General features: G+C 41.6%; 1 protein-coding gene across 3 annotated transcripts; it reads left to right on the top strand.

The window, feature by feature from the left end:
- The first annotated feature begins 12306 nt into the window (after positions 1-12306).
- Positions 12307-14679, top strand: LOC147427587 (F-box/LRR-repeat protein At1g67190-like). 3 transcript variants are annotated; one of them, XM_086496653.1, is made up of 3 exons: positions 12307-12598; positions 12723-13491; positions 13597-14679. In XM_086496653.1, exons 1-3 carry the CDS (start codon positions 12579-12581, stop codon positions 14260-14262), a joined length of 1455 nt encoding a protein of 484 aa, XP_086352779.1. In that variant the 5' UTR covers positions 12307-12578; the 3' UTR covers positions 14263-14679. The 3 variants fall into 3 exon arrangements, with proteins under 3 accessions (XP_086352779.1, XP_086352776.1, XP_086352777.1); XM_086496651.1 differs by having other exon boundaries at positions 12311-12461; positions 12543-12598; positions 12723-14679; XM_086496650.1 differs by having other exon boundaries at positions 12309-12598; positions 12723-14679.
- Positions 14680-15129: the final 450 nt, after the last annotated feature.

The raw sequence follows: 15129 nt of genomic DNA, 5'->3' as shown, positions 1-15129 counted from the left end.
AGCACTGTCTATCATAGCCATGGAAATTGAAGCTTTAGAGGGTTGTGCTACTGGCAAGGATGTTGTGACTTTTTGGATTGGCAATATTTTGTTGTTTTTTGTGTTATGAAGAGGTGAGATTTCAGGTGTTATTCCTTGAGCCGTAGGGCCATGAGTTGGTTTGTGCGTCATGATACTCCCGGTCTCCCAATCGATATTACATTTGACTGTAGACATCCATTTGCACCCTAGGTTTATATTACCCTCCATAGTACTAACGTGCATGACCAAAAATCTTTGAACCACGGTTCCATTGTCATAAATAACAGGAGTGTGTAGGATTCCAAAAACAGTGGTCTTCTTCTTATTGACACCCTTGACTTGGATGTTGCTTGTGGACAGGGGTGGTTTTCCTAGCGACACCAAACTCCATAGGATAAAAAATTATGTTGAGCTCCTGTATTCAATAATGCGTTATATAGTACTCTCCCATAGAGGCTATTTAGTTCAATTGGATATCATAGAGGTGGCTTAGATTCCAATGAATCATCATCAGTGTCTTCAAAAAATGCTTCCTTGATTCCCAGATTAGCCTCTCGTTGGCGTCTAAGACGTTGTTGTCTTTCTTGAGCCTCAACTCTTGCTTGGATCTTTTTAAGCTCTGCTTGTTCTTTGGCTGCTTTCTTTTGACAGATGGCTTGTAACTCTTCTTGGCTTAGAGGATCGTAATACCTTTTGAATTTACTCCCATTGAGGAATCCAATGGTTTCAACTCCATCTATAGTCTCCACACGAATGATACCTTGCGGGATAATTTCACACACTCAATGTGGTTCTTTTTCCACAAATTTTAACTTTTTCTTTTCGTTACGCACTTTATACATAAGGACTTTATCACATGCCCCTATAGAATTAACCCATTTTGCGATAGATTTCTTTCATTTATTCTAGCACGCACATTTTCTCGATATCGTCGCCTCTTATATCTCTTACTTTCTTGTCTAATTTTCGATTACGACCGATCTCTAGTGAAGAGTCACTAGATGAATCGCTACTTGTGTCTTCCGCTCCCTTGGATAGATTTTCATCTAGGGTACCACTGGGCACTGAATGGTTTGTCCCCACATTCGCGATAGATTTATTTTCATTTATTCTAGCACGCACATTTGCTCGATATCGTCACCTCTTATATCTCTTACTTTTCTTGTCTAATTTTCGATTACGACCGATCTCTAGTGAAGAGTCACTAGATGAATCGCTACTTGTGTCTTCCGCTCCCTTGGATAGATTGTCATCTAGGGTACCACTAGGCACTGAATGGTTTGTCCCCACATTTGCACTAAGATTTAACTCAGATCCTTCGTCCTCATGGTCAATTTCAATTGATGATTCTGACCCCAAATCGTGTGGGCTATAGTCTTGTAAGATGCTATTGGTTTTAATGCCAGTCAAACCTTCATCTTGTAGGCCATCAGAAGCTATATGCATTGTTCTAGCATATTTAAGTGTACGAGTGGTGGCATTTCATCTCCCTCAGGTGTTACCCAGGTTGGCCCCTGTTTCTCCAAGTGTCTATGGCTGCTACTAAGTGGACCCAATCCACATTGTCCGACTCAGTCATCCCCTTCCCATTGTTTTCCAGCAATTTTTAGTCACAATGCTAACCCCAACGCTACCATCAAGGATTCCCTTCACAATTAATCCCTTGGTAGTGAATGGTATGGTTGCATTGGATTCATCTCCCTCAAAGTATTGTCCCAACTTGTTAACAGGTATTTCTACAACAACAGGGTTATCATTTAGGTTGGGTTGTGGATCTAAATGTTCATCCTCTATGGGAATCTCCCTAGTTCCATCTATCTATGCAAATTGTGGTAGCCCGACCTTCAGTTCTCCATTGAGGAAAGCTCAAAGAGCTAAGAATAGCTCAGGGTCTCCATATAGTTAGGACATGATGGTGGCTCTAACTTCTGAAGCCATGAAATCCATCAATTTGAGAATAATTAACGAAACCTTTTGGGCTTCAGCCCCTTGACGTGGGGAAGATGGGATCTCCATTTCTTCGATAGGATCAGGTAGTCCCTCTGTAAACATTCTTTCCAACAAGAAGTGAGTACGTCCACTTTCCCATGACTTTAAGTCACTTTCTTCTTGGATGACACTAGGTATGGCTAGGGGTCTATAGACTTTGTGACGTTGTTGTTGCGTAGGGAACAATGTGTTTGTAATCTGGATCTGCCTAGGTGTCGGTTCTAGATCCCTTTGGGTATCTTCTACCAAACTCCTTAATTGCTTGACTCGCTCGATCCTTTGTAGGGTTTGGATAAGTTCCTATCTTCTTCTTGGATCCTGGCCATTGTGGCTCATGACGATCTTCCTTGTTGGTTTCTTTCTTAGTGGTTGTTTTGGTCTCCATGGTTTCATCTGAATCAGATCCGCTTCAGTGTCATTCATATATACGGGGTCGTCACCAGTCCCTATGTTGGTCTTTGAATTGGGGTTTGTCTTTGCTGCTTTTTGCGATCTCTTCCTTCGTGTTTTCTTCTTCTTCTGAGATCGGGCAATTGATGCCATGTCTCTTTCTTCAAGAATATAATTTTGTTTTTTGAGCATCGATCGTGTGAGTACGTTTACTGCTACCACATGTGTACTTTGTGATGTCTCCTTGATAGCCTCAATCAAGTTTAATGTCATGATCTTCGACGCATTTGGATTATTCGGACATTGGGCAATCAAATGATCTATGCCACATCAATTACACATGAGTATCGACATTGTAGACGTGCTTGCTTGATTGGTTTGCATTATTGTAGAATTCTTTTGTAGTCTAATAGGACACTCGGCCACACGATGTGAACCTCCACACTCATAGCATTGAAGAGGTGGTCTCTTGGTAGTGTAATTGATATTTTGGCCTCTTGCAACAAGAGCAGCTACTTGATAGACATGTTTGACTTGTCCCCAATAGTCCTCCATGTAGTATTGTGGACTTTCTTCAAGTGCATCAATCCCATAGGCAATATTATGGTCTATATCTTCCTCACACCCTTCCAAACAAGCAATAGATGACTCACAATCCACTTGATTCACAGAAGTGATTCTCGGATGTGATGGTTGCGGTCCTAGCACTGGAGGTGGTAAGGGTGTTGTTTGAACAACATTTTGGGCCCTAGGGACCATGTGTTGTGACGTTTGTTCAAGAGGTGGGGCTGGCATCAATGCAGGCATTCGAGGTGTGTATGTCCATGCTAAGGTTGGTCTATTGGCCATCGCGCGCTTAAATACTATGAAATCCTTAGCTTGATGACCATACCTCCAACAGGCATTGCAATTCCCATTGAATTTTAATCTAAAAGTAGGGCATTCACTGGTACTATGAGGATCATAGCATATTGAGCACCATTGTTGCTCCCTTCTTGGATACATATGATTGTTTTGCGGAGCACGATTGTCTCTAAGACTCTCTTGAATGGCCTTGGTGAGATCTGCTAAAGTCATCTCATATATCTTTGGCTCCTTAGAAATAGGCTTTAGGGTCATTGGTTGACGCCCCGATGCTTGCGAGCTAGTAGATGTAGGCTCAACAGACACTCTTTCTCCTTGAATCATTAAATTATCCTCCAATTGGATTGCATTGGTGGTGACTGCTTCCCAAGTGGTGATACCTCTAATGACTAGGCCATTGTAGATATCCTCATGTCGTAATCCCCTCATGAGTATATCAAGCAATTGATTATTATTGAAGCGCTCATTTGGATTACAACGAGAATTCAAATGCTTCAAGCGACTAATAAAGTCTCTCACCGACTCTCCTTCCTCTAGTTGGGCTTTCTTGAGCTGAGATGCTACACTCCAAAGCACTCCCTCTCGTATGTATTCTTTCAAGAACAGTCTCCTTAGAGTAGGGTAAATCGTTTTTTATTCTACCCTTAGGGTTCTATACCAATCGCCAGCCTTCGCACTTAAGGTTAGGCTTAAAGCATTATTCTTATGCAGGTCATTGTGTTCTCCTAGAGAATCGCATATTTGTTCAAACACTTCGATATGATTTCTCACATCCCCGTCTCCACTAAATTTTTGTGTGAGCTTGGCTATGTGTACTGCCTTATTAGGCTCTCTATCAGGAGTGTTACACATATTCTCAGCTTTAGATCGACCGATGGTTTGAGCAAATGCTCCCAAATCTCCTAAATAAGCACGTATAGTGGCCGCAGGTGCAAGCTCTCCTGGAACTACATGTGGGATGGGAGTTGGCCTTGGCCTTGGCATATGTGCGGCCCTCCGATTCCATACCTCATATGGTGGTGTACCATGTGGTGGTCCAAAGTTCATAGGTGTGGCCCTATGCATAGCCGGTGCCGGATACGACATGTTATTGCTAAATGGTATGGCCCCACTTGAATAAGATTTCGGATAATTCCATTGTGGAGTGTAAGCCCTTGGCATAATTGGGGGTGTGGGAGCTACGTGGGCATGAGGTGCGACAGGTACATAGGCTTGATGCACACCTGTAGGTATTGTTGGGGGCACTGTGCTACTAGGTAGCGGTGCAATGCTAACAAATGAGGTACAAGGTGTACTTTTTGTACTCGTCATTGGAGTATGTATCATAGCCGTAGTGTCTCCGAGAGACATATGAGCTAGATTTGGAAAAGTAAAACTACTACTAGTGGGTTTAGACTGTACCGATACTCCAGGTGACCCAATATATGAAGGGTCCATTGGACTCACTAAAGGAGTTTCCATCTGTGATAGTGTCGGTTGTCTGGCATTGCCCGTATCCAAGAATCTCATAAGGCCCATTGAAGGAATGTTAATCCATCGGTTTTGCCTCTCCGATTGGATGATGCTATGGATGACATTGCAGACCATCTGTTGTGCCGCTCCTCTAGACTTGTGGTGCTAGAATTAGATTGTACAACTTCTAACCAACCTATATGGTATGTGTAACCCGTGTATAGGTCAGTCAAGGTTTCAGTTTGTAGGTCATATTCCCAATTTTCATTGAGAAATAACCCTTCTAGGCCCGACGTACTAGAGGTTTCCCTTGAGGTGGAAGCATTGTCATTCCCCATAGTTTGACCCACATTGCTACTAACTCAGGAGTACCCGATTGCTCGATTGCTATGCCTGTTGTCCCAGGGGTCTTTCCCTTCATGGCTCGGCGTTGTTCTAGGAAACTCTCCCTTTCCCTCTCCCTAGCCGCTTGCTTATAGCGCTAAACTTCTTGCACCTCCGCAAGACTCCTACCATCGGGTAGTAGAACTTCGGGGGGTGATTGCTTTGCAGGGTCTTTCATGAAAGCAAGGGGCAGGATATCGACGTGGACACTCTTGGAGAGTATAGACTCCCCCTGAAATACCAAAGGAAAATCTACCTCTCACTCACCTTCGTTAACTTCACTAGCGGCAGGTTCAACGAAAGTAGCTCTACTAAAGGTTTCTATAAAGCGACTAAACACACTAGATCCAGGCTGTGGGACCCAGATATGTACGTTTTTGTTACTTGCTCGGGGTTTGGTGTAGGACGCCCTTCCATAATATCGTAGTCAGATGAAGAGTCACTAGCCGCTATGTTTGGGTCTTCGGTTGTACTACCTTGGGTCCCCGCCGAGGGCCCGGAACCTAAGGTAGATGGGTATTGAGAACCCGCGTAAGTCGAAGTGCTTGCTAGTTACTCGGCCTCTAGCACACAATCAGAGCGTAGATGCATGTGTCTTTAGCACCCTACAAGCATCGGCGAATACCCTCGAGGGTTAACAGCTTGATTTTTTGGGCGTTTTGCACGCCGTTTTCACTCGTTTTTTGATGTTTTTTATGATCGGTTTTTGGATTAGAGCGTATGATAGCTGGAAACGAGCGTGTCACTCAGGGGGTCATGGTCTGCTTTACAACACAGCGTTCGATTACCGGAAGTTCAAATGGTCCTCAAAACGATCGATTTTTACTTAAGCGTGAGGCTAAAATAAGTAAGTCCAAAGGGTGATTGAGGCCTGAACCTAGGCTTGGGCTTGGGCTTGGGAAATGTTCCTAATCCTGGTCCTTCCTTTTAAATATTTTTTTTCCGGATAAGGTCGCCATGGTCGCGCCGCGCATGCGCGCACACACACACCTAACCTACCTACTTGTAACTAACAGAGCTACTGTTACACACTGTTTAACACAATACTACATCAACTAATTAACTAACATATCTACTTACTGCACCGTACAAATTTAACATTATAGATCTAATACCTTAAGTTTATAGATTACTCTTACCCTTTTTCTATTGGACTGACAAGCTTGTCCCATGACTACTAGAAGTGGATGCCGGTGGTTAACAACATGTATTACATTGACTTGTATATCTGTTTTAGAGAGATGGCCTTGAGACCCTGGCGTTGTAAGGAGGCCAACTGCTATGAGAGCTGGTTGGCTCTGCCATCATGAGAGCTATTGTCCTCATCCTCTTCGTCACTGTAATTAGCCAACCTTGTTGACTTGGGGATGGAGGTAGCAAAGGATGTGCTTGTAGTACTACTAGTAATGGCTACAATGCTATTACTGATGATAGCAGTGATATTAGATATATTGTTTGCTGTTTTTTGATCCCCAACACTAAGAAAATGGCATGCGGGCTAATAATGCAGGTACCTCTATGCATGCAATTGTAGCAGGAGTACTCTTTGGTTTTGTACTTGCTGTAGCACCGCAATTGGCAGTGATGTTCTCATTGTTGTTTAATGTTGTCCTCTCCACAGGCGTAGCGCCTCTTGATTAGTTGAAGCGGGCTAATAATGCAGGTACCTCAATGCAAGCAATTGTAGTAGGAGTACTCTTTGGTTCTGTACTTGTTGTAGCACCGCAGTTGGCAGTGATGTTCTCATTGTTATTCAATGTTGTCCTCTCCACAGGCATATCGTCTCTTGGTTTAGCTGGAGCATGGTTGTGGCAAGGATACTCTGGGCTGATTTCAGCAGGTGCTATGTGAAAGCCTCTTTCCAGATGGAATCACCCATGCTTGCGCCTTCAAGGCCTGCAACATTGTGTAAGGGCGTTTGAAAAAATATGTATTGCTTGTGGTGCTTTATTCGACATGTATGGCAAATATGACCAGAAATAAATGTCGGCTCATGGGACGCATTGATCGTTGAACATGGTTGTGGCAAGCAAACTTTGGGCTGTTTTCTCTAGATGCCATAGTTCTCTTAGGATGCAGATATTAGCCAAGGCTGGTTATTTGACAGACAACTATTTGGCTGGGTATTTTCAAATGTGGTCTAATTTAGTATGGTGAGGGTGAGTGGTAGGAAACGAGAGGATGTGTGTGTTGCTGGGCATCAGGCACCCAAAACAAGACCAATAGATAATAAAAAATCGTATGGTGTGAGCATATGTCCACAACATATTTGGGCAAACCATGCTTAATATTTATAGACAAATACATGCTAGATGTACACTACTTCAGAAATTATCCCAGTGATTGAGAATTGCAAGAGACTGGATGTTGAGAAGGGACCTGCAAAGGAACGTCCATTTTGTCCATCTCTCTCTCTCTCTCTCTCTCTCTCTCTCTCTCTCTCTCTCAAACATACCAAGACTATGAGTGCATACTAGTTGATGTAGAGATGGCATGTCTGATGTTTGCCGTAGGAGACTAGTTGCATTTACGTGAGAATACTGCCCTCAAAGAAAAATTTCTTTTAGTTCAATGACTTCACATTAGTATCTCAGTCGTCTCATGTTTGGTGGGCTCTATTTTTGCTATGTGCTGTTTGAAATGGAGTAGGGAATACAGAGTGGATAAGGTGTTTTTTTAGTCTAAATTTTAAGACTTGGGATTGAAGAAGGTGAAGGATTGGAATGCCATGGGGCAACCCTTCAAAAACAGGACAATTTCAATTTTGAGATGGAAAGTCTTTTTTGTATGTTCCTTTCTTGTTTGGTATATTTGTTGCAAATTTGGGTCAATATTGGATTTGGGGTATTAAGAAATAGTTCTCATTTGTGAGGTCTTACACCAGGCAACCTATGAATAATTTACCAAAATTCTTGTATACCTTAGTGCCAAAACTTCAAAGTAGCCCTCAAGTCGCATGCATGCGGAGAAAATCCTCAATAGAGTGCCTTATTAGTGGTTTTGGTTTTGGTTTTCCATGGCAATTGTCTATTAGTTTCTTGATTCTTTTGAGTCTTACAAGAATGCCTCCCAATAAGAAAAGAAAAGCTTTTTGCCAAAGCATCTTCACAGTCATGTCTTTCACCAAGTCTTTCTTTGAGACAACACCTTATCTACCGCTTGTTTCGGGAATTGAAATCATAATGGAGATCTTCTCAGTCGATCCCTTCATTTGTCATTTGCTAGCAGGCATAAGATGGCCTTTGTATGAAAATATTCTACAAGCAAAAGTTCCTTAACGGAGTCTTGTCGGCCAAACATGAACCACAAGACAGACAAAACTGCCTTATCTTACAAAACTTGATAAAAACTTATCACCCTAGAAATGGTTTCCAAGCTTTTCGTGGTAGAAGACTACTTGCTAGAAGATATCATATGCTCAAACTTTTTTTGATTGTTTCTTAAGTAGGTATGCAAGCTCGAGGTCACACAACATCAATGCAAAAGCCTCATCTTCCAGATGGACTCATTATGCCACATTAATTTTGAAGGAGGGGAAAGTGGTTTTTATTTTTCTGACATGAACTACTATGAACTTGAATAATATTGTTAAATTTTATGGTGCTAATACATTATCTAGGCATGCATGCTCAAAATTTTACTTGGCAATAGGATGTTATGCCCATCTCAGGGGCATTAGATGGAAATGTGGAGAGATGCCTTTGAAGCTCCAATTACTCTGCTAATGGGCCAGTTTTTACTTCATGTCCAAGGACTTACTTCATGCACAATTGAGCAAGCAAAGTGGGCTCCTTGCGATTGACAATGCGCTGGAATTTATGTTTGCAATGGCTAACCGACACTCCAACAATTCATAAAGAACCTATCCCAATTACACACACTCTAGCTTTCAACTTCACAACCAGGATGCCAGGTTGCTTCTTGTATGAGTATGATGTGCATGACTTGCTAAGCATGGAGTAAAGACCAGTGGTTAGACAACTACCTTTGCGATGCACCTAATAAAAAACCAAAAACAAATGTAAAAATGGCAATCATGATTCATCCACTCAATAGAATTGTTGGTTCATATTTAATACCTACACTACACATAAATGCACCAAGTGCAAGACCGCAAATTGATTATGGCATTGTAAGACAAACTTTATATTAAAATCTTGATAACACAGAATGGTACCATATTTGAGATCATGAAATGATGACTTTAAATTTTAAACCAATAGGAGCATGAGGCTTTGGCCTCAGAATTTCCAAGGCCATCTCTTGCTTGACTTTGTTCAATATCTCTTAGCACATTGCCAACATTGAATGCCCAACAAACAATGCAAGAGGCTCTAACGTACTGATACCTCAAAGTATGTATTCAAATCAACATCACAAATTAGCAACATATACCACTTATAGTATGCCGTCCATATTGAAAACAATGAATAGAAGAACATCACTGTAATAATCACATACAAAGCGATTTTATTTGGAATGTTGCAAAAGCCATGCACAAATAAATATGCATGAACTATTCCATAAAAAGCGCAAGGAGCATGTTTCGAACCAAGTACTGTCTTATGATACGTTTTTTTCTTGCCCATATCGATGAAACTTTATAAACTTTCTCATGAAAATCAACACGAGCATTCTCTCTCAATGTCAAATCCACTGTTGCAGTTCTAAGTTACCATATTATGATAAAGATTTGTGAATATACACAAGCCACTAACATACTTTCTCTTCAAAAGGTGTTTTTTTGGTATGATTGGAGGTATATAGACTACTCTAGGTCTTACCTTTTACATTGAAATCAAATAATGTACTTTATGGCGTGAGCTCTTAAGAGTTTGTCTCCTCCTACGTGCAATAATCAAAAGAGAGATGCCCTACAAAATACAAGAAAAGAACACATTGGGAGAGTAATGAGCAAACAAATATGTGCACCTCCACAATGAGAGTGCTAAGCATGTACACAGAGAAGATGGGACACGAAAAATGGTACAATTTTTCTCCACACAAAAGTGAGTTTTTTCCTTCGGTATGTATTTATTTTATGGATGAAAAAGTCCATTCAAAATAGATACAATCCATTTTGGATAAAGATAGGAATTATCCTTAGACTACATTTACAATAAAAATATAACTACTATGATAATTGGTGCACACCATCTGCATCAATACTTAAGCTATCACCAACGCGTTTTGCACCTAGACACTCACTGATATGCTCAACAATTTTAATAAGTTATGACTTCCACATGCATAGCAATTGTGAGCAATTGCTTTCGTAATGAGAGATCATGTGATAATATTTATATATGATATGCTAATAAATGTTTATTGTATGATTGATAGTTGGAAAGCAATATCTATTATTGTATTCTTACTTGATATCTAAGGGAATGATGCACATGGATAAGTCTACTATTGAGAAATCTATTTCTAAACACACTCTCTATTTGTATAATCCTTCTCATACTAATAAATAGGCTCACATGGGTTCATTGAGGGACCCATGTAGACTATAGTCTTTTTCTCAGTCTCATGTCGCTCTTCTCATCTCTTCTTTAACTCTCGTCATATTTCTTGCGTACATGTATAACACTCCGCTTTAGGAGGTGTGCATGTAGTGTTCTTTTGCCTCTTGTTCTCTCGCTCTTTCCACTCATGTGCTTCGCAAATAGCGTGCCTTGCAAGTGATCACCCTTGCAGGTATGCATGTGTGGTTCTCTCTCTTGTATGTAGTGCTTTTTGGATATTCTCTAGGTGCACTATGCTCCTTACTATTGTGTGTAATATTGGAACCATTGCCTTGACAAACAACCATTCAGACATTTAATATGTTCATAGGTTGAATAATACTATAATGTAGCCACCTTAGTTGAGAACCACCTTGCAATCTTTTCTCGTGGAGTTGTTCAAGATTTGAAAACCCTAGATTCCTCTTCTACCATGGATATCTATTGTGGATGTCTGATTTCGATAAGATTTGAGAGTATCAGATTCCTATCCTAGCTTGGATAACTTTTGCAAATTCTTGTTTGATTAAGATGACTTCTCTCTCATCTTTTTGGGTGTGGCAATCCTTGGTGTGCCATTTGCTAAACCTGATGCAACTACTTGGTCAACAAAATTGGCAACGCCAATCTTCTCGTGAGTCGTAGCTTTTGAAAGCTCCCTCTTTTTCTATTCAGTCGATGCAATGGCATAAGGGTAAAAAACACCCCATATAATTTCTACAGTTTCAAGTTTTGGTATCTTGCATGTTATTGATGTCCTCACACTACATCGTATCAATTTTAGCTTTTGGATTGCCTTAGAGATATGTCTGCTCTTTGTCGCTAACGTATAGACTTGCATTGAGCCCCACAATGCTAGATAACCCTTATTACCATCATTGGTTATTATTGTGCAACCTTAGCGAGACTTGTACCTTTCATGATGTTTAGAGGATTGATACAAATTTCTAAATATTGTTTCAAAATGCAATGTGTAAACTTATTTTATGTTGTGTGATGCAAGTTGGGGAACAATTCAAATGTGTATTAGCACAAGAGGGAAGAGTGGTTACATATGAACACTTCATGTAGGATGATATGGAATACTAAATACTGAGTGGGTCATGCGTCACAATTAAGTAGGCCTTTTAAGACTCTATGGCAACATAAGAATGTGCATGAGACTGATTTGAGTTTGCATGGATGAGAGTAGGGTTTTGTTGGAGAACATGGAGAGCAACTATAAAGCTTCCGTAGTTGCTATGTATGAGTGGGATCTTTCATCCTTTCATTATACCTCACAATCAAGGGCTAAGACCCACGACACTATATACCATGGGGTCATAATGATCCCCAGGCGGTGGGATCGATGGTGGGAAGCTACTTGTGGGAATCTAGAGGCGGATGAACGATAGAAGCAACGTGTATCCCGAACCTCCCCGCAGCAGCTTGGTAGGTATCCACGCGGGTTTTCTTGCTCCCCTTGCCACTTTATCTCCCACTAGTACGGCCGGCCGTCTTTAGCGGCCTCTCTCTCTCCCCCTCTCTCCCTCTTTATCGTGGGCAAAGGGGCTTGTTTTTGTTTTGGACTTTAGCTTTTAGGTCGCAAATTGCGACAAGTGTAAAGGGCTCCCCCTTTCTGCCATATTATGTTTGCAGATACAAAGGAAACCAAAGGATGTTTGTAGATACAAAGAAAACCAAACGTAAACTCCAACAAATCTGTCGGCTGATATGGATTGCGAATTGTGCCTCGGTTCACAATTCGCAAATCTGACGGCTGATAGCCTATGGATTGCGAATTGTGCTGATGTCGATCACACCGCTTGCGTTCATCGAAGACTAGAGGGGAAAGTTTGAGCTGAGATCGATCGAGTTAAGAATGTGGATTCACGTCCATTTTCATTTCGTTGCTTTTTCTGGAGCTAAAAAGTTGTTTTGGGCGTAAATTGGCAGCACGCAGGCTGAGGTCTCCATTAGACCTTGGAATGAATGGCGGAACGCAGGGAGAGGTGAGTCTGTTTTCCGTGCCTGGACATGAGCGATTGTGTACATGTCCCGATGTGTGTGTATGTGCGAGAGAGAGAGAGAGAGAGAGAGAGAGAGAGAGAGAGAGAGGTCCCACCTTGTTTGCAGACACTCGTCATCTGCCAGAAACATCAATGATTTACCTGTAGAAGTTATCGGACACATCCTGTCTCATGTGCGATGTGTCCGCCTTGTTGCACTCGCTTGTGCAACCTGCCGAAAATGGCGAGATGCAGTCAAGAATCACCTTTACAAGATTACTTGTCCTTTCCAGGTCTTGGAGCCTTGGAAATGGAAGAAGTATGAGCATACCATTACTGCTGTTGTGAAGCAGACGGCTTATCTTCAAGAGTTATCGGTCATTAATGGAGAGATCCGTGCGGATTCTCTCCGGGTTTGGTTGAAACACACAAGGAGAACTCTGAAGTCATTCACTTTCTTGTCAAAAACCAGTAGAGGTGTGAACATACTTAAGATGTTGGCTGATAGCAAGAGCAGCGTAGAGCGCCTTGAGTGGGGCGATGCAAACTTACCTGCTCTGAATCTGGCCTACTGCAACTTGCCTTCTCTTGTGTTGCTTACCCTCGACGGAGGGACGCGCAAGTTGAGTATTGAGGAGATTCAGCTACTCTTCTCTTCATTACTCAAGCTGGAGAATGCTTCTTTGATAAATATAGTTGGCAACAGAGCACCATCTAGGGTTGTATTCAATTTATCATCATCCCTAAAAACTCTCATCATGAAGCGCGTCTCCTTAGACCGGGGCGATGCTGCAAACCCTATCGACACCACTCTTGCGCTGTGTGCGGACAACCTCTCACACTTTTCCTTGATGGGTTTGTCCGTCAATGAGCTCTTGTCAGTGGAGGTAGAGCAGGTAAAAAGCTTACAATGTTTGATCATACAAGACTTTGATATTGTGCGGCTTCGGTTTGCAGAAACTTTACAGCGTCTTGTTATCTGGAATGCTTCAATCAAACAGATGGAATCGAAGAATCTGATGTCATTAACTGATCTGACTCTCTTCAAGGAAAGGGATTTACGAGCAATATGGCCCATATACAAAATAACCACGCAGGAGGCAAGTACGAAGCTAAGAAAGCTGCGGTTGCTGGGTGGTTTACCTACATTTGCTGTCGAAGATCTGCGTACGATTGCATGTAGGTTCCCAAAATTGCGCTGGTTGGCTCTCTACCACCAAGACACTCTGTTTGGACAATCTGAGAAGAAGCTACCGATGTTTCGGCAACTGATTGATCTTGAGCTTTATGTGAACAACAGAGTCACCGACCATGAGGTCTTTGCAGGATGGATCCTCAAGCTATTGCAATGCTGCCCAAATCTCAAGTGTATGGCCATAAAGCTTGAACATCGCCCGAGTGAGCCTTGGGCTGAAGAGATCGAGTTTCCCCTTAAACTTACTTCTGTCCTACGAAATCTCATACGACCGTACCCATACGTGCAAGTGAGACTCACCACAAAGCATCCCAACCAACTCAATGAGATTTTTTCCCGCAGTTATTGGCAAACATGCGTCGACATGGACCTTCACAGCGGCAATAACCAATCTGTAGACTTTTGTGTTGATAAACATTACTGCATTTGGTTACTAGTGCTGCGAGTGATGCCCGCGTATGAGCGACCATAAGGTCAAGGAGCTTAATTTGCGTCTGGAGTTTCTGTTACTTCCGATCAGAGCCAGTGGTATTACCTATTTGCTCCTGTTGTTATTCTTGTACTTGTGTATTAGTATGTTTATAAGTGCCCTGGAGCAGGGATGTTTTTTGAAGGGACAGCATAATTGTATTGAAACAGGGCCGCTGCTTTAAGCCTAAGGGTTTCATTTCATGCATTCTTATGTATTGCGAATCGAATGGGGCCTCGGTCTCAAAAGGATGTTGTATAAAGCTTATTGTTGGTTGTCGCGAATCTCTCTACAGGAGACTCCATTATATGCTATCGATGTAAGTCATTGTTGTGGGACTTTCTTGTCCTTATTCTTGCACACTTCATAGTATTACTTCAATATCACTTCTCTATTGTGGGCTCTTCAATATCAACTCTATGTTGCATGATCTTAGCTTCATCTGCTCCCCATTTGTATGCATTTTTGCAACCCTAAAAAATTTTACATCCGTGCAAGCTAGCTTCTCAGATAGCATCACCAGCATCTTGTGCGCCCCATTTTCAATTGAGATGTTTTTTGTATGTGTTCTATTGGATGAAAAATATTGGGTTGTAATCTCATTTTTGTTGATATATTGTGGAATTTATGGTAGATTGTATAGTCTTTCATGCTTAGGGTTATGGCAGCTACAATATTTGGGAATTTGATATGTTGCCTCAATTATCCACTATTTATTAAGCTTGAGATGTCAAGCTCAACACATGGTACAATTGGAGGATTTATGCCTATCTTCATCATTTGCATAAGATAGTAGACACAACGATCATCGTCACGAGTGAAACTACAACTAGACTTTACTTAGTTTGTCTACTGAGAATGATGACCACT

Source organism: Adiantum capillus-veneris, chromosome 23, assembly GCF_014529385.1.
Source record: "Adiantum capillus-veneris isolate H3 chromosome 23, ASM1452938v2, whole genome shotgun sequence".
Lineage (NCBI taxonomy): Eukaryota > Viridiplantae > Streptophyta > Polypodiopsida > Polypodiales > Pteridaceae > Adiantum > Adiantum capillus-veneris.
Note: the sequence above shows the minus strand (reverse complement) of the source record. Positions and strands in the feature narration are given on the sequence as shown.

Coding starts and splice junctions, on each gene's coding strand:
- LOC147427587 (XM_086496650.1), top strand. CDS start 12,579: ATGGCGGAACGCAGGGAGAG. Junction 12,599..12,722: donor ATGGCGGAACGCAGGGAGAG/GTGAGTCTGTTT, acceptor CCTTGTTTGCAG/ACACTCGTCATCTGCCAGAA.